Source organism: Pinus tabuliformis, chromosome 1_2, assembly GCF_031772625.1.
Source record: "Pinus tabuliformis cultivar Carrire ecotype Pingquan chromosome 1_2, CPIR1, whole genome shotgun sequence".
Classification (NCBI taxonomy): domain Eukaryota; kingdom Viridiplantae; phylum Streptophyta; class Pinopsida; order Pinales; family Pinaceae; genus Pinus; species Pinus tabuliformis.
This window is the reverse complement of record NC_142298.1, coordinates 1,313,204,017-1,313,226,200: the sequence shown is the minus strand read 5'-3', so window position 1 is coordinate 1,313,226,200 and position 22,184 is coordinate 1,313,204,017. Positions and strand designations below refer to the sequence as shown.

Here is a 22,184-nt window from a genome sequence, read left to right as displayed (position 1 = left end):
GCGAGGCTTGATTTCAAGCTTTCTCTTGGGACGAGCAGATTTCTTAAGGCAATACTCGAACTGGTCCCAAAGATAAGAAAATTTCATCTGGCTCCTCGGAACTTGAAACTACAAGTCACATAAGCGCAGCCAAAAATCAATAACTGATTCATGCGGAGCCCTTTGTTTCTGTAATAGTTTCCGGTCAAGATGGTCTGGATGAAAATGATAGAACATGTCTTGAATAAGATCACATAAGTGCTCAAATGAGTGCATGATGTCAGCCGGTAGGCTGAGCACCCAACGGAATGGAGATTCACGAAGTGTGTATGCAAGCAACAAACCGACCTATTCGTCAGAAAACTCATCTTCCTCATGATGCATGGAAATAAATTTATGTAAGTGCTCAGGCTAGGCCACTTCGCCTTCACCATCATACGTGTGAGTGAACAAGAGATTGGAAAGCTTCCCCGTGATGGAGACATCTTCATGATTCGAAAAACATCACAGGGGAAGAAGAGTGCAAGACTCCATGAAAGATATGCAAAGGTTCAAAACTGGATGAGAGGACACAAATTGTTATCAGGCCCTCCTTCTAGTGCCATAAATGTTGGCGGTGCTGGATCCCCCAACATGTCAAGGGGATCTCCCCGATAAGAAGTCCCAATTAGACCTCAGACCATTTGGTGTAGGAGTCCCAGCAGTGGGTCATAAGTTAATGCCTTGACTGCGATATCACACAGAGGCACGTAAGATAACTCTGTCAGTAGCAAGGGTGTGACCGTTGTACTGAGTTAAGGAAGGTGTATGAGAGGTTCTACCACAAAGGGGGTGGGATGAGTGCACCCCTTAACAACCTGTATCAATACTCAGCTGGGAAGGGAACACACGAGTGAAGATGCATCACAAGATGGAAAGTAGAGCAGTCGACAATCCAAAGTGATGGTTAAACCAACAACACATTTGCAACAAGATTCTTATAATTGCATATGAATCAGTTCATACACAAATACATAAGTTAAACAACATATATCATTAAGGCAATCAGAACAGTCCAACTACAATAACAACATATGCATGAAAATGTGTTGTCTATTCTTATATAAAGAAGTGTGAGTTACAATCATACAATACATCCATGTAAACCTTCTAGCCCCATTAGTGGAATGTTACAACCACATCCGCCTGCTCCTCCAAATAGATGTACTAGCTCCGTGCAGTGGAGAAGCCAAGGTGCTTTACAATATTGTCCAAGCTTTCTTCAAGGTAGTCTTAATAGAAGCTTGGCTGACCAAAAATCCATTATAATGAGTTATGAGGGACTATTTGTAGCAAAGGGTGGGGTGACCCTTGACATTCCCCTTTGTGACCATTAAAATACCCTCATGACTCTTCACCTACTCTATGACTATTGCATCCACTATTGACACTTGACTTACACTTGACATGACTCAAAATTACAATGCACATGTACTCATGTGAGACAACATGGCTTGAGAAAGCCATGCAAGACATCATTGACATTTGGTCTGTTGTGATGGGACCAACTCTTTGGCATGCTTGTGATGGTGAAGGTGGTGAGATGATGCCAAGCTTGGTCGTTCGTGATGGTGTGAATGCACCTCATGATGACATATTGCTAAAGCGAACTCTTGCCTCTGTTGCAACCGGTGCATTGGTTCAGCTCCTTCATCCAACTCATCTGCTAACATGCGTATGGTCTTCTTGGGTGTGGCTGAACCAACAACACACTAATGCATAGTGTCCGTGCTGATCTTCAAGTGTGTGTTGGTGGTCATGCGCATCAACTTGCCGAAGTACATGTTCAACTCCAGTTGGACTTGTTTCTTGTCTTCGCCTTGGTGAGTGTTTTGAATGGGTTGGGTTACATGCATGCACACAATGACATGCATGCTACTGAATTCCTTGCATGCGATCAACAACACTGCTCACCATGTCTTTTCTGTGCTAGCTACTGGGATGGATCTTTAACTTGTACGGGCGCAGTTTCATCTCTGAGTGGATGTTGTGCCCACTGTTGTTCCTGCTACAACTCATTTGTATGTCTGTGAAGCTTCGTGTTCTTCCTTGAGTTGCTTCTTCAACACATGCAACTCCTTCTTTGTTCAATTCTTTGTCTTCACGTGATCTTCATGTCACACCATCACCTCATAGCCCGAGTCTCCAAAGTTGCTTTCATCATCAGTGGATTTGCTTGATCTTTTAACTTTGTTCTGCCTCTATGTTTTCAACAACCTTCCTCTGCATTCATTTCGTTTGCTGTGTTCGCTGCACTCACTGCATTCGTTGCGTTCGCCGCATTCGGTATGCTGCCTTCAGCTGTTGTTCATGATGCTACTTGTTGTGATGATGTTGCTGTCATATCTTGATGTCCTTTTCTATGAACAACTTGATGTCTTCGTGCGTAGGCAAGCTCATATACACTTGATCGATTGCATCCCCAAGTGTGCTCTGAACTATGTCTCCGACTCTGCTCTCTTGAAACCATTGTACCTGCACTGCTGAGAGGTAGATGAACACCTGTAATACCTAGAGACATGGCAACACTCATGGCAAGAAATTTGTCAGTCGAAAGCCAAAATGAACTTGAGAACTGACTTGCATCATATTTGGTGACTAATCATGAAGGTTGCACAATTTCGGTCGGGAGGTCGGGAGACTGACTGCCAAGACTGCACAAGGCATAATTTGGGCTGCTGGGAGACTGACTGCCAAGACTTTGCAAGGCACAGTCTAGGCTGCTGGGAGACTAACTAATTGCTGGAACTGCGTAATGCACAGTCCAGTCTGGCTGCTGGCTGCTGGAATCATGCAATGCGCAATCTCAGCTAGCAATGGCTGCAGGCTCAGTGACTGCATTGCGCAATTTTTTTGTCTAGCAGTCACTGTCCCTCAAGAATTCCGCAAAGCAGGCCTGGGGAACAGCTGCTGGGCAGAAATGCATAGTTCTGGAAAGGAAAGTAGAGCCTTCCCTCTTAGGATTATGCAATGCTGCCTTGGTGAGGCAGAGTCTGGGCCAAGGTTGGCCAAACTCATCGACGGGCTACTGAACGTGAATGTGAATGCATGTTGATACTAAGTGTAAGCATAAGTGAATGGTCATGCATGCAAACAATGAATGATAGATTTACAAAATGGAACACATGCATGTGGGTGAGGCGAGTCGACGAATCAATGACCGTTCGTGAAAAACAATTTCATGTATGCGACAACAGTGAGATAACAACGAAAATTGAAATAGTGCTAGGACAAGCTAATATACATGTAAACAACAGCAAGCGCTCATTGAAATCAAGCAAACAATACTCACACAAGAGAAAACACAAAAAGCGACAGAAATGCAACACAAGGCATGGGAAGCGAGCTTATCCCAAAATAGCTGAGTTGAATGTGCTGACAACTCCTAGATGTGACGTGGGATGTCAGAGATGCAAGGTTGATGTGAGGAATGAGCTCTGCATTGTCTCATTGATGAGTTTTTATAACATCGAGGTTGTGATGCGCATGTCACAAATCTAGGGAAAGCGACACTTGGTGGGAGGTTTCTGAAATGATCCTTGCATGTAACCTCCAATTGCTAGAAAAATATCCCTGAAACAAGGGATGCCTTTGCATGCTGCCTTGGGAGAAGCAACCCATGCATGCAAGTCATTTTTTCTCGATCTCAGAGGGAACCGGTCAACTTAGCTGCACATGCAAGAGAATGCTCAACTGCTGGGAGAAAATGTGCATTTCTGGCTGGGAGCTGGGCTGACTTCCCAAGAGATTTGCGCAATTTTGGGCAAAGAAGCTGAGTGCTACCCAGATTTGCGCAAATTTTGGGCTGAGCAAGCCTGCTGGGGAAAATTGCACAATTCCTGCTAGGAGTGTTGACTGGCAGAAGAGCCCAACAAGCTGCCAGACATGATTGTGCAATTTCTGGAGGGAAGGTTGGTTTCCATCCATAAATGTGTTATTTTATTGGGGAATCTGCTCAGCCTACAACTGGACCAAGTCCGGGTGAACAGCCTGTGAGGGGAATGGATCAAGCTATGATTGAAAGGCTGCCTTTGTGCAAGCAAAACACTGAAGCTTGTGTACTTGACGAAGCAAGGAAAGCTGCTGTGAAAAGTTGGAATGGAGGCTCCAAAACAAAGCTAAGGAAAAAATTTGGAGGGTGGTTGTAGCCGCTACAACAAAAGCGTATGATTAAGGACTAACCTAGAATCTCCACTCATAATTTTTATCTAGTATCAGCCTTCTCAAGGACATAGGGAAGGGTTACGACCAAACTTCAAATTAATCGTTCATTCATCTGTAATCTTGAGGCTCCAAATTTTGTGGTATCTAAAGGATGTTTTCTCTGCATCATTGAAGGACAATATTTGTAACACAAGGGCACATTTATTAAACCCATTTAACATATTCTTTAGAATAGAAAAAGGCATACTCTAGTGCAGTTTAAGTATGGTGGTATTACATTTGTTCACAAATTTGTGGAGGATTCACCTATGCTAAGAGTCGATTTGGCTGATACCTTCAAGGAAACAGTTCCAGTTTAACAAAAGTTATATGCATTTGTGTTCTTCAATATATACATCTTTTCAGTGCAGCATAACTTTACGACCTCGGTGGTCTCTACAGCATATAAACATCTCTTCATTCTCGCATATATAAGACAACCTCTTTGTGGATCTTGGTGGGAGTTTATTTTCTGCGGCTTTGCATAGTGCAAGCTAGGTGATCTCCTCAAACATTCTAGGTGCATCAATTTCTCTCTCTCCTCCTTTTATTAAATTATATTTGGGTAAAATATGAGTACTTCTCCCCATATTTATAAGCCTTCCTCTAGTAGAGGGAGGCCAAGAAAAATTATGCTAGAGAGTCTCTATGAGTACATTGAGTCCTTAGAATAACGAAGGGAAGAAACAGACAATAAATATAAACAAGAATTGTTGAAAATTATTACAGAACATAAAGATGAATTATCCACAATGCTTATCAATAACTACAAATCATTAGAAGATAAAATTTCAACATTCGAAACTGAAATTCAAAAAATGAAAGATAGGATGCAAGATTTAGAACATGAAAAATAATCAATGGCTGAAAAAATTTTCACCTTAAGAGATGATATTAAAGCTCTAAAAGCAAAATTAGATGATAACTCAACCTTAAGTAGCACAATGAGTCAACTTGATATCAAACCCATAAAAGAATAAATGAACAAATTAATCGAATTAAATCATGAATGACATAAAAGAGCCCTAAACCTTATCATTGCTAGTATAAAAGAGCAAGAAGATGAGGATACATTGACAATAATAAAAGAACAATTGAAAACCCACTCACAAATTCAAACAACATATCTAACAGAAGCACAAAGGTGGGAAAGATTCTTGAGCATAAGCACCAATTAATTCATGTTAAGGTAAGTTGCAATGACCACAAATTAGATATACTTAGAAAATCTACCTGTCTAAAAGGGTCAAGAATCTTTATAAATGAGGATCTTATTCAAGAAGACCAAGTTGAACTAAGGAAAGAGGTCCAAAAGGTAAAGGAGGTGAGAAAGGAAGGAAAATGGGCAATCAAGAAATAAAAAACTATTATTAAAGATAGAGTCTGAAATAAAAGTGATAAATAGGAACTAAGAACACTCTGGATCCTCTTCTAGAACTGGCATGGTTTTCCATGGCACAAAGGTCCTATGTTAAGTTTCATCCTGAGTGATACTAATCTTATTCCCTTAGTAGAAACCTGGGAGCATGACGAATCTAGGGTTCCCCAAATTGATGGGTTCACTCTTTGGTCTACCTGGAACAAGAGATCTTCTCATTCGGGGGTGGTGGTATAGTCTGTTATATTAAAAATAACAGTTCTTCCCACATGCGACTTCATAATATTGACCCCCTTAATTAGTACGTTTGGATTGACATCTCTGACTCTAATACCAATAGAATCTTCCTTGCAACTTGCTACTTCTCTCCCTTCAACTCTAATTTCTGTAAGAATAATAACCTAAATCAGGATAATCCCTTCATTAACTTAGAGCGTGATATCCACAACCTAAGGAATGAGGAAAACATTCTCTTGCTTAGGGACTTTAATGCTCATACTGCCAATAACCAAGCTACTCTATTAAGTAATACCTCTAACCCTAACCCCTTATGGCTTGATGAGGATTATGTTCTGTCTAGTAAATTCCAAAGAAATTCTAAAGATAATACCAAGAATCTTTTTGGAACTGAAGTGGCCGTCCTCTGGCCAGATGACTTGTATTCATGGGTGTGGCAACAATGTTTTGGATTATGTGATATCTGATACCCAGATTTCTCACCGTATTGTTAATTTTGACCTCTTAAATGACCATGAACTTGACTTTGACCATAGATATCTCTCATTAACCTTTAACCTTGATATGTACACCAACCACATGAATATGAATGATGAGAATCCTAGAAACATGCATTTTGACAAAGGTAGATCTCTTCTTAAAAGTTTTAACAAGAGATCTAGGTTCCTTAACATATACTCACAACATTGATCACATATACCACAATTTTACTACTATCCACTCCATTATTATTAACAACTTCTCTAAGGAGGTATCATATAATAAGAACAATAGGACTTCCAACCCACGGTATGACAATGATTGTAAATCTTCCAAGAAATCAATTAGAGATTCTCCCAACGAAACTATTAAGGATGATAAAATCAAAGTGTACAAAGCTCTTCAACGAGAAAAAGAGAGAGCATATAAACAAGAGGCAAGGTCATCTCCTTAACCTCTCTAAAGTTGAGCCTAGAAAGTTCTAGAGGAACATTCTTGTCCATAAATCGAAAGAAAATAATTTGATCCCCTTAGAGGAATGGGATGTCTATTTTAGGAATCTCTATGACTCCCCATACACCATGAGGTACATCAAAATCACTCCTATAGAGGGACATACCTTTTCTTTGGAATATGTGGAATTCAGGATTAAGAAGATTTCTAATGGGAAAGCTAGTGATATCGAAGGCTACCGAGCTGAAATTCTCAAAATTGGAAGGTCCATCCTCACCCCACACTTGCATAATCTCCTCAACTTGGCAGTCAAACAAGGCTCCCCTAAGATGTGGATGCAAATCCTTCTCGTAAGTGGGGATAAAATCATTCCCTCTAACTATAGGACTATCATGATTAGCCACATTTTAGCCAAGTTGTATGGGATCATTCTAGAAAAGAAGATTAGCACTTGGCTTGATATTTATGGTAAAAGAGCCATTGGGCAAGTTGGTTTTTAAAGGCATCACTCTACAATTGACCACCTTGTCACTCTTAGGACCATTGCCGAGGAATGTTGTAACAGTAATACTGATCCTTTTTTTTGTTCTGTTGACTTTAGAAAATATTTTGACATGGTTCCTCGCAAGTTAAGGGTCATTATTATTAGATTATACGAGAATGTTATTGCCAATATTAAAAGAACTGAGGGTTGGTCCACTGATTTTAAATGCAACATCGGTGTTGAGAAAGGGTGTCCCCTATCCCCTACCATTTTTGACATTTACATTGACAAGCTTGAGAAATTCTTAGAAGTTGTTGGTTGTGAAGGACCTAAGCTCACTGGTATAGTCATTACACTTCTCCTCTATGATGATGATATCATACTTTTTTCCAGGAGTCCCAACAATCTCAATAAGTAGCTTAAAACATTCCATGATTACTGTTCCAAGATGGGTATGACAGTTAATAGTGATAAGACTAAAGTTATGATTATTAAATCCAAAAATATTTCTTGTGATAATTACGTCGTAAGGCGTTTCCCTCTGAAATGAACTTCCCTGAAATCCACGTGTCATCCGGTGTGCCATTAGATTATGTGTTAGATGATTAGAAGATTGTTAATCGTTCGATCAAGAGAAGGTAGAAGATTACAAACCCTCGCCTGAATGCTGCTAGATCGGAGCCTGATCGGAGCCTGAAAGATTTGCCTGGGGTACCCTTTTCGTCTTCTCCGCTCTTGCTTCCCTGTTGCAAGAGCTTGAAATGGTTTTTTCGATGTCCTCCAATGCAGAGCAGATTGTGTCCTCAGCTGCTCCTAGAGCACAGCGCCTTCTTCAACCTGTGCCTGACTCCAGATTTGTAGGGGCGGGCATTAAATCTGCCCGGGAGAAGCTGCAGGGTTGGTTGGAGGGAGCTCGTCGCGAAGCTCGTGTAATCGGTGTATATGGTAAAGGGGGTGTGGGTAAGACATCCTTGCTCAAAATAATCTACAATACCTACAAGAAAGAGGTCAGTCGTTTCTTTGATCTCGTCATTTGGTTTACAGTTTGTGGGAACTTTGAAATTGAACAGTTGCAGGCTTCCATTGTGGAGGCTCTGAATATAAGTATGGAGGAAAATGATAATCCTGAGACGAAAAAGATGAAATTGAGTGCATCTCTAGACAAAAAGAAATTGCTTCTTATATTGGACAACATTGGGAAGGAAATAGATCTTAGTGAAGTGGGCGTCAGAATTGGGGATAATACTGGTAGCAAACTCTTAGTCTCCAGCCGCAGCACACAAGTGATTGAAAAGATGGGAGCAAAGGATTACTCCCTGGAGATAGAACCCTTGTCCTCAGATGAAGGCTGGGACTTATTTAGAAAAGGAGCTTTTGAAAATGGACCTGAGAATGATATTGTAGAGGCTAGAGCGAGAGAAATTGCCTCGGATTGCAGAGGCTTGCCGTTGGCCATAAATGCAGTTGCTGGAGCGATGAGGTTTAAAAAGAATGAGTATGAGTGGAGCCATGCTTTAAATTCGATGAGAAAGAGAGATGCTTCCGTCCCAACAAATCTCAGGGCCATTGACGCAGAGCTTTATCAGGTGTTAAGATGGACTTGCAATGAATTGTCAGAATTCCATCTAAAGATTTTTTTTTCTAAATTGTGCAGCATTTCTGGAAGAAAAAGAAATTGCTGTGGAGATGTTGGTGCAGATGTGGGATGCGGAAGGCTTCCTCAACAAGCTAGGGACACCTTATTTTATGGATGTTGGGCGACAATGCATTGATGAACTGGTAAGAAGGTGCTTGGTGGAGCGTGTGGAGTATATTGTTGATGATGACTATCACATTGTCGAGTATTTAAAGATTCATGAAGCTTTTCGTGACATGGAAATTGACATAGGCCAAAAGGAGGGAACATGCTTATTTGCAGTAGGTCAACAGTTGCAGAGCTTTCCGACTTACAAAGTTTCCAGGGATTGCAGACGAATATCGGTGGGCTATAATGCTATTCGTGATTTGCCAAATGATTTGAGATGTTCAGAATTGAGGAATTTGGTTTTAGCCTCCAATATTCGTTTGGAAAAGATTACAGAAGAATTGTTCAACAATACCCCGTCTCTTCATGTTTTGGATTTGTCATCCACTCCAATAAAAGGATTGCCAACCTTGAATCAACTTCAATAGCTTCAGTTTCTCAACTTGTCTAACTGCTCCAAGCTTGCTGATTTTACTGATAGCCTCTGTAGTATCCTGTCACTTAAAGGTTTGGATTTGTCATACACTCCAATAAATTCATTGCCTGAGAACTTTTGTAATCTATCTAGTCTTCAAGTTTTGAATCTTAATTCTTGTATAGAATTGGATGCACTGTCGAATAAAATAGGAGGTCTTCAGAATCTAAAGCATCTCAAGCTGGATGCATGCTTTAGTCTCAAGAAGATTCCGGAAAATATTTCTCAGCTCACTTCCTCTCATTTTGCCATTAATGGAGTCTACTTGTGCAATGAGTGTGGAAGATCTCTCAAAGCTCTCCAGTCTCATGGAGCTGACAACGGTGGTGAAATAAAAAACTGCACTGGGTATAATGGATGAGATGAGAAGCTTAACATTAGAATGTGACAACGATGCTGATGCAGGTGCAGATAGAGATGGTGCAGCCCCTGAGCGTGGTATTCTCCAAAACATAGGGAATATGAAGAAATTGCAGGATTTTCATCTCATTAATTATTAGCAAGGAACTCTACCCAACAGTATTTGTAAGTTACAAAATATCAGAGTGTTACTTTTGCGCTCATGTTACCAATTGGAGGCTCTTCCTACCTTGGAGGAGACCAAAAGTGAAACTACAGGTGAGTCTGCCTTGGAGGAGACCAAAAGTGAAACTGCAGGTAAGTCTTTTCCCATGTTAGAAAAATTAGTTTTAAGAAACTTGCTCAAGTTAAAATCCCTAGTTGCAGGGTCATCTGGTGAGTGGAATGAAGGAACAATGTCCCGACTTCAATTATTGGTAATTATCAATTGTCCATCATTGCAAAGGTTTCCAAAGGGAATGAAGCTGCCTAAATTAAAAGAACTACAAATTACTATGTGCAATCAGTTGATGGAGCTGGACATTGGCAGTGGCAGTTATCCAATGTTAGAGTCTTTAACATTGGATGAACTAAACAAGTTAGAGAATATAGCTGGATCTGATGGGTGGAATGAAAGTACATTATCTAAACTCCAAATCGTGGAATTCATCGATTGCCCTTTGTTGTTGTTATTAAAGAGTCAGAATGCCCTGAATGCAGAAGGTTGTTTTGTGCTCAATGTGGTGTGCCATGGCATGTGGGTTTGGATTGCTCTGACCTGGAGAAATTGTCTATTCCCGAGAGAGACAAAGATGATTTGTTGCTCTTAAAGCTCGCCAAAAAAAAAGATTGGCGACTGTGTGGAAAATGTGGACAAATTGTTGAAAAAACATCTGGATGCTGTCACATGATTTGCAGGTCAGTAAACTGGTAAAATGCATTTTGTTGAATATTTTTTTGTTTTTGATAATACCCTATTCATCTTTGATAAAGATAACTGGTTCCAATCTGAAAATTAGATTTTCTAATGATAGCTGTAGGTTATGATATCTTTACTGTGTGCATATGGATGCCTAAGTATTTTCAGTTGAAAAGCAAAGCTACATACTAATTTTCCATGGCTTAACAAAGATGTTTCTTCAAATGTATCTAGGTTAGGGCCATGAACTCCAGTGCAAAAATGAGAACTACAAGCGTAGCAGCAAGGCAACCTCACATGGAAGAGAACTTGAGAAGGTATTTTGCCAATAATGTGTCAGGGTGTTAGAGCGAGACAGATCAAAACTAAAGAAAATTTCCTTTGATTTGCATGATCTCATGTATAAGTAACAAAACAAACTAAGTTTTTTTTATCATAACTTATAAGGGTGTCTAACCAGCTTCATAGCAGGTTAAACAGTAAACAACTTACTTAGTTACCTGATATAACCAAACAACATTTGCAGCTATCAAATAAAACCTAGTATATCATAAGCAAATCATCTAAATACAATCATACTTGCTTGATCTCGGGTGGGGCAGGAAGTTCAGGAGCTAAATCTTCTCTCTCAGCAGGATCATATCCAACTGCTTCATCATCATCTGTAAATACTTCTTCGTGCTCCCAATATCTCCTGCAAGTTAATTGACCATTCTCAGAGAAAAGCAAGCACTATTTAGTATTGAGTAGTTAGGTATAGTCTATAGTTGGGCCCCAAAAACTTTTAGGAGATAGAAATGCATCACAATGTGATGTTGAATTCTTGTCTGTGAAAAGAATATGTATACATAGTTTTTAGAATAAACTTACTCGAGAACTATACCCTACTTTTATGTTGAGCCATTTTAGTTTATATTTGTATTAATCATAATACCTCTGGCGTAGCTTGTGTCAAACCGTTATACTTGTTTCCAATGATCCATAACAAATTGCAAATTACAGATCCTAAACAAAGATATTCAATTGGTAAAAATGATGTGTAGGCATTGCAAAGTTCCATCTTCCAAATGGCTGTTTGATTATTTTTCCAAACAAAAGTATCTTATGCACTGCAGTGTCCACCTTCACAAGAGCAGATAAATAATTCCAGTTTGCAATCACAAAGGATGATCCAATTTTATGTTGCCTTCCCATGTCATGACTAGTTGCTTTATCATCCCCAACAATTTTTAGCAGATGGCAATGCATCTCAATGTGCTTTGGAAATCTTTTCTGTGGAACGAATATGCATACATAGTTTTTAGACTAGATCAAGAACCTACTACAGAACAATACCCTACTTTTACGTTGAATCATTTTAGTTTACACACGCATTAATCATAATAACTATGGTGTAGCTTGTGTCAAACTCTTATACTTGTTTCCATCTTCCAAATGGCTATTTGATTATTTAATTCCAAACAAAAGTATCTTATGAACTGCAATGTCCATCTTCACAAAAGCACATACAGTAAATCATAGCTGTAGGTTATGATGTCTTTACTGTGTGCATATGGATGCCTAAGTATTTTCAATTGAAAAGCAAATCTACATACTACTTCTCCATGGCTTAACAAAGATGTTTCTTCAAATGTATCTAGCTTAGGGAAACCTAGTATTTGAAAACTACTTAACTAAAATCTTTCCCTCGCCTCTGGTGAAACTGTCATTGAAATTTGCTGTTCCATACTGGAAAACTAAGAGGCATTGCTTGGTTATTTAAACCACAAGGAGAACTGACACATATGGTGGAAATGCGGATCAAAGTGGAAGAATGATACACTTCCTTGCAAATGGTTTCAGCATTAACTACTTGTGTGATGATTAATTCTTTAAAGTTTCTTCAAATTTTCAGCTCAGAGTTCATGTTTGCTCTGTTTTACCAATTTTTTTAGCTTTGGGCTTTTGAAAAGTTGCACCTGAGGATCTATGTTTGCTCATTACCAATCCATTAGCTTTGTTACTGATTTCTGTAAGGAGATGCTAACTTTTGTCACCTGTTACAACCGAGATCTACCTCTAAGCCACAGGCCAAAGTGGCCCATCATTTTCTTTTCTACGTTAATATAAGCTGGGGTTTTGATGATTGTAATAACTTTTGTTTCTCTTCTGTGGGACATTTTGTGAAGGAGTTCAAACGGTGTATATAAATAGAAAGATGCAGAAAGTGACAATCACGGGATATGTGAAGCCAAACAAGGTACTGAAGAAAGTGAAATGCACTGGGAAGCGTGCAAAATTGTGGCCATACATGCCATATAGCGTGGTTACCCAACCTTTCTCTACTCAGAATTATGACAAGAAAGCCCCTGCTGGGTTTGTAAGGAAAGAGAGCTTCAACACCAGTTCTGTCTTCAACAGCCGAGATGATCAGTACGCTACTAACATGTTTAGTGAAGAATTTATGCTATTCTCTTGTAATCTATAGGCCCCCAAAGCTCCTCATAGATGAGAATATTTGCAGGATGTTAATATTGTTGTAAGTTTGTAGTATATGTAGAATGACTAACTTTTGTGCTACTTCTCATCTTCAACAACAAGAGTTTCTGTGGTGAATGAAGGGCTTACATCCTGTAAGTAGAATCCATGTCCTGCCTTGTGAAGCAGCTCTCCACTGTGATAGCGATCTTTGTAATGTTTCTGGTAAATCCTTTAGAATGCTATTTCATTCTGTAATATGATGGGATTCACTCTACAAGATTAGGGGATTCACTCTACAGAGTCCATGTCATGCCTTGTGAATCAGCTCTCCACTTATGTTTATTTTCTCTGTAATGACCCTAGTAAATCCTATAGAATGAGATTTCATTCTGTAATATGATGGGATTTCACTCTACAAGATTGGTTTCAGTTTTACTTGTATTGTGGTATATGAAATTTCTCAGTTTTACTTGTAATAGGATGGGATTTCATTCTGTAATATGATGGGATTTCCCTCTGCAATATTAGCTACTAAATTTTACTTGTATGGAAAGATTACTACTTTCTTTGTTCAATATTTTATTTTAATTTTATTCATTTCAGTCTATTATATTATATTTTATTATAATTTTGTTCATTTCAGTCTATGATATTTTATTCAATTCTATCACATTGTTTTTCGAAATTATAAAAGTAAAGGCAGCTTCCTGTTTTTTGAAGTTAGAAATTATAAAAGCAAGGCAGCTTCCCTTTTCTGTCATTAAAGGTATCTTTTGATGCAGAATAAATATACCATTTTTAAATATTTAAAATTCAAAAATATTATTTAAATGCTCGATTATCACCAAGCTTCTTGACTTTAAACTTTTATATGGCCACAAGTGTCATCCAGCTCATGGATCCACATTAATAAAGTGGATATAGTTAAGACATGTATATGGTATATGATTTCATATTGATAAAGTATTTCCAGTTAATAGACGAGTATAATTTGAATTTAAAGTGGGTGTTTTTCCATTTTCAAATAGGTATGTAGATACAGAACAATATGCACGGAGATACAACGTTCTTTTATGATAAAGTAAATTTAATTGGAACAACTTTTACTTTGGGATTTTATATTTTTTAATCCTTTATCACATAATATCATAATTATAATTATGAAAAATTAATTCAATTTCAACCTTTACTTTCTCACCCACCACATACGTCCAAAATGATTATATATTTTCAATCTCAACCTCTCCTTAGCAACTTTTTGCATATGTCCAAAACTGTACATCAACTTTTTGCATAGGTCAAAAAAGGCTTGAGATGATCAAATCAATTTCAACTTTCTTTCAAAGTTATGCTTATTTTTAAAATGCCTTTACTATTAAGATGTCCAATTGTCAATTTGCAGATTGGGTTGTTTTGGTCATTCCTATGAATCTTTATATTTTATCATTTCAATTATATTATTATTAATTATTATTTTAATTATAGTATTATTATTATTAATTTTTAAATAAAAATAGCTAAAAAAAAATTAATTATACATAACAAATTTAATTGTATTTTATTAAAAAAAAAAGGTTTTACATGATCAAATCAATTTCAACTTTCTTTCAAAGTCATGCTTATTTTTAAAATGCCTTTACTATTAAGATGTCCAATTGTCAATTTGCAGATTGGGTTGTTTTGGTCATTCCTATGAATCTTTATATTTTATCATTTCAATTATATTATTATTATTTATTATTTTAATTATATTATTATTATTATTAATATTTAAATAAAAATAGTTAAAAAATTAATTATACATCACAAATTTAATTGTATTTTATTAAACATCACATATGAATACAATAAGTATTGGTTTAAGAATATTATATTTTGACTTTCTAATCGCACTATACAATTATGGATTTCAATGTAGTATCATTCTATATATGTATATTATTATTTATAAAATATAATAATAATATCATGGTTTGTAATGGAATTAACTTTTTAATAGCAATATATCAACATGTTTTCTAATATTATGTTTTGACTTTCTAAATGCAATATACAATTATGGTTTTCAATGAAATATATTGGCACTCGATAGTCATGGTGGTTATTGCCTTGGTCACTAGCAAGCTTTGTATATGCTTGGCCATCTATAGAGGTTTCTTGATTTTGGGTAATTAATTTAACCTCTTGATTTTGGGTAATTAACTTACTCTAAAATGAAGTAAGACATTCAATGTTTTCTTTGTAATATAGATATAAACAAAATATCTAAAGAAAAGTAATTGCACAATGTTCCAGTCCAAGAAAACAAGGTTTTCGACAAACCAATTAACTCTTTTATAAAAATTCAACAATTCCAATTTAATAATCCTATCGGCCTCTCTTTGAACCTTTTGGGACAATTGCTAGTTTACTTGTTTAGACTTTTTGGTTGAAAAATGGTAAAATATAATTTTGTATTTTTATTTATTTATTTAAAGCTTAATATCCAAAATTTTATGATATTTGAAAATAATTTTACTTATTTATAATTTTGGTGTAATTATAATGGGGTGATTTTTTTGTTTGTTTAGATTAAATTTGAATGATATGAGTTTTATTACATTGTAATGTTTCATTTTTGCGAAGGCTTCTTATTTCAACTTTAAGGTGGATGAGGATCTGTTGATTTTATTTTTTTTTAATTGAGGGCATAGATTGAGAGAATATGCTCAGCATAAGTTTGTTAGGTTGCATTGACTTTTAATAAATTAAAAAAATATATATTTGTGTCACGCTTCCCCAACCACCAATTTCCTAGGGATTTGAGATTATTCCAATTCTAATAAGTTCCTCATTATTATTTATAACATTCATTACGTCGTAAGGCGTTTCCCTTTGAAATGAACTTCCCTAAAATCCACGTGTCATCCCTGTGTGCTGTTAGATTATGTGTTAGACGATTAGAAGATTGTTAATCGTTCGATCAAGGGAAGGTAGTTGAGTGGTTGCAATTGTTCACGATTTTTGAAACAATTGCAAACCCTCGCTTGAATTCTGCTAGATCGGAGCCTGAAAGATTTGCCTGGGGTACCCTTTTCGTCTTCTCCGCTCTTGCTTCCCGTGCTGCCCTGACAGACCTCTGAAACGGGCTCCATCCATCGAATCTCTGGGGCAAATTTCATCCATGGCTTTCCTGAATGTAGAAATGAGATCCAAATCAAATAAGGTCAGAGATGAATCATCTGACGACGACTGTTGTGTCCAAATGGTTTTTGTGATTGAATCTGCAGGAGTCGAGGGTGAATCTGCCCCAGAGGAAGAAAAGCCGTTGAGAAATCCATTGCCGTTGTCGAAATTTTTCTTCAGATTCGTGTTGGGTGTTGTTGAAGACGCCTGCGAATTTTTCGTCTGCAATTTTTACGCTGGGGTAACCTTGTGCCTTTGACTGGACCCATTCCACAGTTTGGAGCTCTTTTGCATCAGAAAAATGATTCTTTTGTTGGTAATCCAAGTCTTTGTGGTCACCCACTGACAAATTTGTGTTCAATTCCTTGAACACTCTCGGATCCTCCAAAAATCAGCTCACCTTCAGCAATTGCAACCATGTATGTTATCAACAAGGGAAAAGGTCTAAGTAAAGGCACCATAGCTGCCATTGTAGTTGGCAATTTTGCAGGGATAAGCCTCCTTTGCGCAGTTTTTATGTACCGTTACTGGGGAACAAGAAGAAAGAAGGAGTCAGAGGATGGGCCTAATACCAGGAATATTCAGTTGGACGACAATGGAGACTGTTCTTCCAGTTTGGGTAGAGTTGGATGGCTCTGCCTTAAAAAAGTTGATGAGAGCTCAGATGGAAGTGTCTCGGACAATTTTGATCAACATCAAGGAGCTTTTGTGACATTAAATGGAGATCTTGACATGGAATTAGATAAGCTACTCAGAGCCTCTGCATATATATTGGGTGCCAGTGGTTATACTATATTGTATAAGGCAATTTTGGAAGATGGGCTGACTTTTGTAGAAAGGCGACTTGGTGATGGTGGTTTGGAAAGGTACAAGGATTTTGAAGCAGAAGCTAAAGCAATCGATAGGGTTAAACATCCCAACATCGTTCGCCTCCAAGCTTTCTATTGGGGTATAAAGGAAAAACTGTTGGTTTATGACTACATTCCACATGGAAGCTTGGAAAATGCCTATTATGGTGGGTTCTCTTGTTCTCTTTTTTCCATTTCATGTATATCTACAGGAAATCTCGTTCAATTCGTTTCTGAATGGTTGTTTTTTATTTTTTTTACAAAGATAGCCCTTCAATCGCTTGCATATTATGAGTTTCTTATGGATTCCACAATATCCCCTGTTTAGCTACTGTTGGTAATCACAAGCCTGCATATTATGAGTTCCTTATGGATTCCACACTTTTCCCTTGTTTAGCTACTGCTGGTAACCACTATATATTGAATGACATTTGATCCTGAGACCTCCTTGATATATGCCTGTGGATGTGCCATTAATATTTTGTTAGCTGCATGTCTTGTATATCTTTACTAGTGGCGCTTCCTATCCTTCTCATTTTGATATCTGTTGGTTTTACCAGAACAAACATCGGGAACCACCATTACTTTTGTGATAATAGATGGCTGGACAGTCACGGTAGCATCTGTAGGTGATTCTCGCTGCATTCTTGAATCGCCTGGAGGGTTGGTTTCTCTTTTAACTGCTGATCACAGGCTTGAGGCCAATCTTGAAGAGTAAGATTCTTGCCATGATGCAGAACAAACCATGACCCTTTGTGCTATACGAGTGTCTGTATTCCTTTGGTCGGTTGATTGTGGAAACCAGTCTTTGTTTAGCCAGTTTATTGTTTCAAGCTCTTGATTTGTATTGATATATGATACTGTAGGAGAGAGTGCATAATGGCCAGTGGTGGTGAGATTGGTAGATTGAATATTGTTGGTGGAGCCGAGGTAGGAATCTGCATAATATTTTGTGGGATATATAGACATAAATCCTTGCTTTTCCATGTGATGTACTGAAATAAAAACTAGTTGTAGAGAATATTGTAGAATGCATCTTGTTGCAAGTCTGTCATGCTAATAATTGAGTATTTCACATTGTAGGCTGGGCTTGGAATATACGGTGCAAACAGTATGAGGATTGTTTGCTTGTGCTGTCTGTCAAACTGACATCACACCTATTGAGGGCATTTTTGTGCATGCTGGCCTTCAGATAAGGATTTTGCAGCATGGGGTCAAAACTTTGTAGATGATAAGCATCGCCTTTTACACATCATAGATCCTACTCTTCAACCAGAGGTTGAAGGAAGGGAAGAAATCTCAGTGTCTGTGGGGATTGCATTGAATTGTGCTTCTGCTTCCCCTCAAAAGAGACCATCAATGATGGAGGTATTGCATTTTCTAGAAAAAATGCCATCATCCACAACCGTTTAACCAATTCTTTCTTCCTATGTAGCATCCTTGCTTTGACATAAGTTGGACAGAGATGAGGACTTACACCCACATTCCATATTCAACAGCTCTACTTAGACATTGACATAACTCATATAGACATCTCTATGATTGGGACTCAACAACAGACAAACTCTGCTATCAACTCAGCTGCTTATGAAATGGCCAGAGTCTTCTTAAAAATTTCAATATTTCTACAGTTGAGGATTGTAGCAAAGCTCAGGGATCAAACTTAACTCCATGCTTATGAGGCATCCACATTCTCACTGTTTACTTGCAGTGCATTCTCAGTTTTAATGGGAAGGTGATATATGGTGTATTATTGTTGTAGTGGCAGGGGATGGATTTTATCCATTTACTAGAGGAAAAAAATAACTGGTCACAATGTGTCTGTTTGATTTAGACTGGTAATTTTTTGTTTCAATAGCTATCGAATGTTGGAGGAAGGCTTATCATTGCAACTGACGGTGTTTGGGATGCATTGAGCTCTGAGAAGGCTGCAAATTGTTGCCGAGGCTTGCCAGCAGAACTTGCTGCAAAACAAATTGTTAAGGTACAAATACTGTTGACAAGGATAAGCGATCAATGTCACCATCTTTAAGTTTATTTTCTATCATAGCCTAACCGTTTTAGCTGTAGGAGGCTTTGAGGATAAGAGGACTTATGGACGACACTACATGCATTGTAGTGGATTTGATCCCACCTAAGAAATCCACACCACCAGCTCCAGTTAAGAAGGAAGGAAAATTTAAGAAATTTTCAAAAGGAAATCCATTGATTCATCGTCTAAGTCAGTTGAAAAGCAACAAAATATAGACATTGTCCAGGAAATCTTTGAGGAGGGGTCAGCAATGCTCGCTGAAAGGTAGATAGCCATTTCCAGCTTAGCATCCTTGTAGTAGATTATGTTTTGTAAACATAGACTTATCATTTAAAATTGCAAAGGGAGTAGCCAGAGGCCTGGCTTATTTACATGAAAGGAAGTTTGTTCATGGAAATATTAAGCCAAGCAACATCCTTCTAGGCTTTGACATGGAGCCATACATAGCAGATTTTGGGCTAGAAAAGCTACTGGACACTGCCAATGTCAAGTATAGTAGCTCTGCTATCCACCTAAGGAACCTTGAAGGTATATTTTCAGGGAGCAAACGATGAGAGGTTGTATCCTCCATGGTCAGTCTAGAAATCCTTATAAACCCATGTAAATATGGTCTTTGATTAATATAAAACCTTAAGTTACAAAATCTCTCTCTCTCTCTCTCTCTCTCTCTCTCTCTATATATATATATATATATATATATATATATCTATGTATGTCTTATTGATAACCAAATATGTATATATTATTTAGACGTATCTTTCTCTCAATTATAAAATCTCTTATATTTTCAACCAATCTTGCTTTAAATTATAAAAAATTGTGGAATATTGGCCAATCTTTTGTTAAAATATTAGACCTTATAAATAATAGGAAAATATTTTCTACTAAAATATAATTTACTCATTTTCCACACTAGGGAAAATATGCCTACATGCCTACTTTTCATCATCTAATAGGTTTTTATGATGCACTCCTGAAAATCTATTTGTTTGTTTTGATCCCTTTTACAACAAAGGACATGTATGTGTTAATCTAACCTCCACTTCCCTCAATCTTAGGAGATATTAATGTGTGCACTCTCACTTCATGAATATCAACTCTAGTAATTAAATTACATCCATATCCTTGAGAGCTTGTCTTATCCATGTTGATGTAATTAGATGTAGCCTTAAACCTATTTATTTAAGGAGAAGCACCATTAGGAAATTTTAGGAAGCTTCTCTCAAGAGTAGTAAGTTCCCACAAATTCTTTTTTGCATTATTTTCGAATAAGAATTGATGTTTATCTTCTTTTTTTATTTAGTGACCTTATCTTCTTTAGCACATCTCTAAACATACTTAACTACTCTCTAAAATATCTTAATATGTTGTTAACAGGAAATCTATATAGGATTCTTTATAAAAGTTGTTACTACACTTTTCCCAAGCTACCTTATCCTGTTCATTAGCAAGCATCTCTTTTGTAACATTGAGTCATTTGTGGCCATTAAAAGCATTTTCCTTTGTCTTTCTTTCTTTGATATTAAGTTTTTTCTATTGATTGGAGATCATATTACATGATGCATGATTAACAAATGCTTCTTATTTGTACGAAAAATACACTGGTGATATAAAAGAGTTAAGACACATGATAAATGAAGAGTTTGGTTTTATTTATCTAGATCACAATATCACGCATATGAAAATTATTTCACCATTTGAAAAACTTATCATTTCTTTATCCACTCACTATATGAGTTCCATTGGGAATGTAGAGCCTTACAATAATAATATATTAGTGCAATTTTCAAAATTTCATATAATCTACTAATTATCAGCACTAAACTCTTTATCAATGAAGTTGAAACACTAAAAAACGGTGCTTGCCTTTTAATTTAAAAGATAATTATCATGGTAAATTGGTATAAGAATATTAGTAGAAAAAATCACCTAGTCATAAGCCTAAATATTGGCAAAGGCTAATTCTTCATGTGGCATAATCAATTAACCATGTGATCTTGCTACATGATGCAAAAACAATGACCCATGGATCCTAATACTTTTTAGGGTTCTTTTTCAATTCAATAGGCTTTTCTTCTTCTTCTTCTTCCTGAGATGGTAAAGATAATGACTCAAGAATGACTCTAAGCTTACTAGATAACCAAATTCTCAGCATACCTTGCAATTTCCACACTAGCCACTTACGGATTTTCAAACATCAATGTTTAGATAATAAATAATGGATGGGCATAAAAAAAAACATAAACATTAACACCAAAAATAATAATAATCACATGAACCTACTGAGAAAGCGGAAACACATAATATATCATCTTCACATTGGATACTTTGGAGAAAGGCAATCTTGAGTACCATGATCAAATAAAGAAACACCATACTACGGGAGAAGTGAGTGTTAATTTTTAAAATTTTGATATAAACATTGGTTTTCAAGAGAAATTGCAATTAACAATGTACAAATTATTGAATAAATAATTACTAATTAAACTTTTAAGTCACATTTTAAAGGTGCAATTAAGTTGAGCTTTCATCTTGTCATTCAACTGATGGACACTGAATATTAAATATAACATAAATATATAGGAGTAGCATGTGAGTGTTAGTTTTATAAAGAAGATTCTTTTTATTATTAATAAAAATATAGATAGTCAGTTTCATTTTAAAGGGTTATAAATATGAGTTATAAATACAAGACTTAAAAGGTTGTAAATATTTAAAGGGTTGTAAATATGAGTTATTAACTGTTTTTACTCAAAACCTGATAAATAGCAATTTATCAATTTCTTTTTAATTGAGTGACTCAAGTTCATGTTTCTTTAGGTTGAAGGTAAACCCACTAAAGTGGAAAAAACTGTGATGCCAATAATTAGAGGGATTGTCATCATGGGGTGATAAGAAATTTAATATTCCAAGAAGAGGAGGTAGTAGTAGATTGTAAATAAATTAGAA

The 22,184-nt window shown here is 36.8% G+C and overlaps 2 protein-coding genes across 2 annotated transcripts in view; both read left to right on the top strand.

The window, feature by feature from the left end:
* The first annotated feature begins 8,026 nt into the window (after positions 1 to 8,026).
* On the top strand, positions 8,027 to 9,425 carry LOC149211039 (putative disease resistance protein At5g05400). The gene is made up of 2 exons (XM_089399173.1): positions 8,027 to 8,839; positions 8,952 to 9,425. Exons 1-2 carry the CDS (start codon positions 8,027 to 8,029, stop codon positions 9,423 to 9,425), a joined length of 1,287 nt encoding a protein of 428 aa, XP_089255299.1.
* A 7,347-nt stretch (positions 9,426 to 16,772) lies between these two features.
* LOC149211038 (receptor protein kinase-like protein ZAR1) overlaps positions 16,773 to 22,184 on the top strand; it is a 29,603-nt gene continuing 24,191 nt past the window's right edge. The window contains exons 1-7 of the mRNA XM_089399172.1: positions 16,773 to 17,370; positions 17,764 to 17,917; positions 18,070 to 18,133; positions 18,287 to 18,314; positions 18,396 to 18,571; positions 18,915 to 18,938; positions 19,062 to 19,187. Coding sequence (XP_089255298.1) covers positions 16,773 to 17,370; positions 17,764 to 17,917; positions 18,070 to 18,133; positions 18,287 to 18,314; positions 18,396 to 18,571; positions 18,915 to 18,938; positions 19,062 to 19,187 — 1,170 coding nt within the window. The remainder of the gene's footprint in view (positions 17,371 to 17,763; positions 17,918 to 18,069; positions 18,134 to 18,286; positions 18,315 to 18,395; positions 18,572 to 18,914; positions 18,939 to 19,061; positions 19,188 to 22,184) is intronic.